This window comes from Diachasma alloeum, unplaced genomic scaffold (assembly GCF_001412515.2).
Source record: "Diachasma alloeum isolate Michigan unplaced genomic scaffold, Dall2.0 Dall_scaffold_00290, whole genome shotgun sequence".
Classification (NCBI taxonomy): Eukaryota; Metazoa; Arthropoda; class Insecta; order Hymenoptera; family Braconidae; genus Diachasma; species Diachasma alloeum.
The window spans coordinates 133,916-135,572 of NW_021680429.1; the positions used below are offsets into that span (position 1 = coordinate 133,916).

The following is a 1,657-nucleotide window of genomic DNA, read 5'->3' on the forward strand; positions in this document are numbered from 1 at the left end:
AATTCTTGGGGTCTCAAATTAAGTCAATAAGACATGGATTCTATGCATTTTAGCTATGCATATTACTCGCAGATCTTTTGTTTCGAACTATTGATATCTCATTAGTTGGTTAAACAAATACTTCATACATTTCTTTTCCATGAAACTCGACCATGGTCAATCATTGCGAACAAATGTATGAAATGTTGCATAAAAAAGCCAATCATTATTCCACTGATAATTTTGTTTCCTTTAAGGGGAATCCGCGGTGAAATTTGGAAGTCTCTGGATTTTGATGGACCTAAGCTTAAAGTTTTGGTAGTTATTGGGGGTCGATAAAAAGTAATATTGAAGCCGCTACCGGAGATTTTCGCCACGTAGAAGGGGTCAAAACGGATGAAAAACCGTTTGAACCTTCAATACGGTTTAAGTGCGTCATTTTTCAATCGATTGAGCTAAAATTTGGTGTACACATAGCTTTTATATACCCAAGTAGCTATGCCTGGATTCTTCAGAACATAGTTTTTTAGTATATATATCTGAATTTTTTTCTCCCTCGTGATATACCCGAAAATCATGGAATAAGTCAAATATTCATTTACATATAGTCTCTTTGAAGCACAACTTTTTTTAGATTCTTATATGAAATCCTGCCATATCTCGAGCTTTCCAGTCTCCTGAAAGCAAAAGTAGTATTAGAAATATAGATTTAATCTGTCAGAAAATATTCAGTAATCCATTTTACAATTTTACTTTCGTTATCATGAAAGGTTGAATTATTTTACCATTTTAGAATCCTCCAGCTTTGTATGATGGTCCTCTTTTCCTCTGCTGTTTCGACACTTCAGCGGCTCGCTGCTTTGTTCCATTTTTCTCGTGAATTTCTTTGAAGTGATTATCTGTTGATTTGCACTACGTGATACTCTCCTATCGTCTTGTTTACGAAAAATTTTCTTTGAGTATGAACTGGATTTTTTGTTCTTGATGCCAGCTCTCAGTTGCTGACAATGACGACACCCCATGTTGAATCTACCAACTCCTTTCGTTACAAAAATTCGTAGTTTTTTCAGTGACATGTACACATGCTTCGGACAATTTCTCCATATGATGGAGAGTAGAGACTCGTTAGCGTTTTGTGTTCCTCCTCTCGTGCATCTTTAAAGAAGTTCATCACCAGACAATCGTGTATATAGTAGCTGAATAACTTTGAGAACTTCTAGATTCAATTTGACCGACATCTGCTTGTAATTCCCAGGGGGTTGTTATCGCGCTCTGCATTTATTGTAAAAACACCATGAATTCTCACCTTTGGGGCTTCGTGGTTAGGCTTCTCATCAGTTGATGAGCAATATTTCAGAGATGCGAAAATCCCTTTCCTCATAGCACCAATATCTGGCAGATTGGCAACGATTGCATTTCTGTAGAAATTTCCAAGAGCTGTTATACAGGGTGTCCCATACCAGGTGACCAAAGTAAATTGCGTAGAATACCGCAAGGTGGCAGTGCAGTCTAAAGTCGAATATATGGTTGAAGTGGAGACTCTCCGCAAAGTTCATTCATCCTTCAGTCGCTCGGGAATTGCAGCACTAAAATGGAAAATTTAACCATCGAACAAAAATCATTCCTCATCAAGTCATATTACCGAAAAGGAGATGCAGCTAGTGCAGCTATAAGAGCA

At 37.4% G+C, this 1,657-nt stretch overlaps 1 protein-coding gene across 1 annotated transcript; it reads right to left on the bottom strand.

Moving 5' to 3' along the window:
* Nucleotides 1–581: 581 nt before the first annotated feature.
* Nucleotides 582–1,376, bottom strand: LOC107039055. The gene is made up of 3 exons (XM_015258493.1): nucleotides 1,286–1,376; nucleotides 765–1,134; nucleotides 582–656 (listed from the first exon to the last, which is right to left on the bottom strand). The coding sequence occupies exons 1-3, from the start codon at nucleotides 1,312–1,314 to the stop codon at nucleotides 618–620; spliced, it is 438 nt and encodes a 145-aa protein (XP_015113979.1). The 5' UTR covers nucleotides 1,315–1,376; the 3' UTR covers nucleotides 582–617.
* Between the last annotated feature and the right edge of the window lie 281 nt (nucleotides 1,377–1,657).

Excerpts from the sequence above, each read along its gene's own strand:
- LOC107039055 (XM_015258493.1), bottom strand. The coding sequence starts at position 1,314 with ATGAGAAGCCTAACCACGAAGCCCCAAAG. Across the intron at positions 1,135-1,285 it reads CTAACCACGAAGCCCCAAAG|ATGCACGAGAGGAGGAACAC; the intron begins GTGAGAATTCAT and ends ACTTCTTTAAAG. Across the intron at positions 657-764 it reads AGCTGGAGGATTCTAAAATG|GAGACTGGAAAGCTCGAGAT; the intron begins GTAAAATAATTC and ends TTTTGCTTTCAG.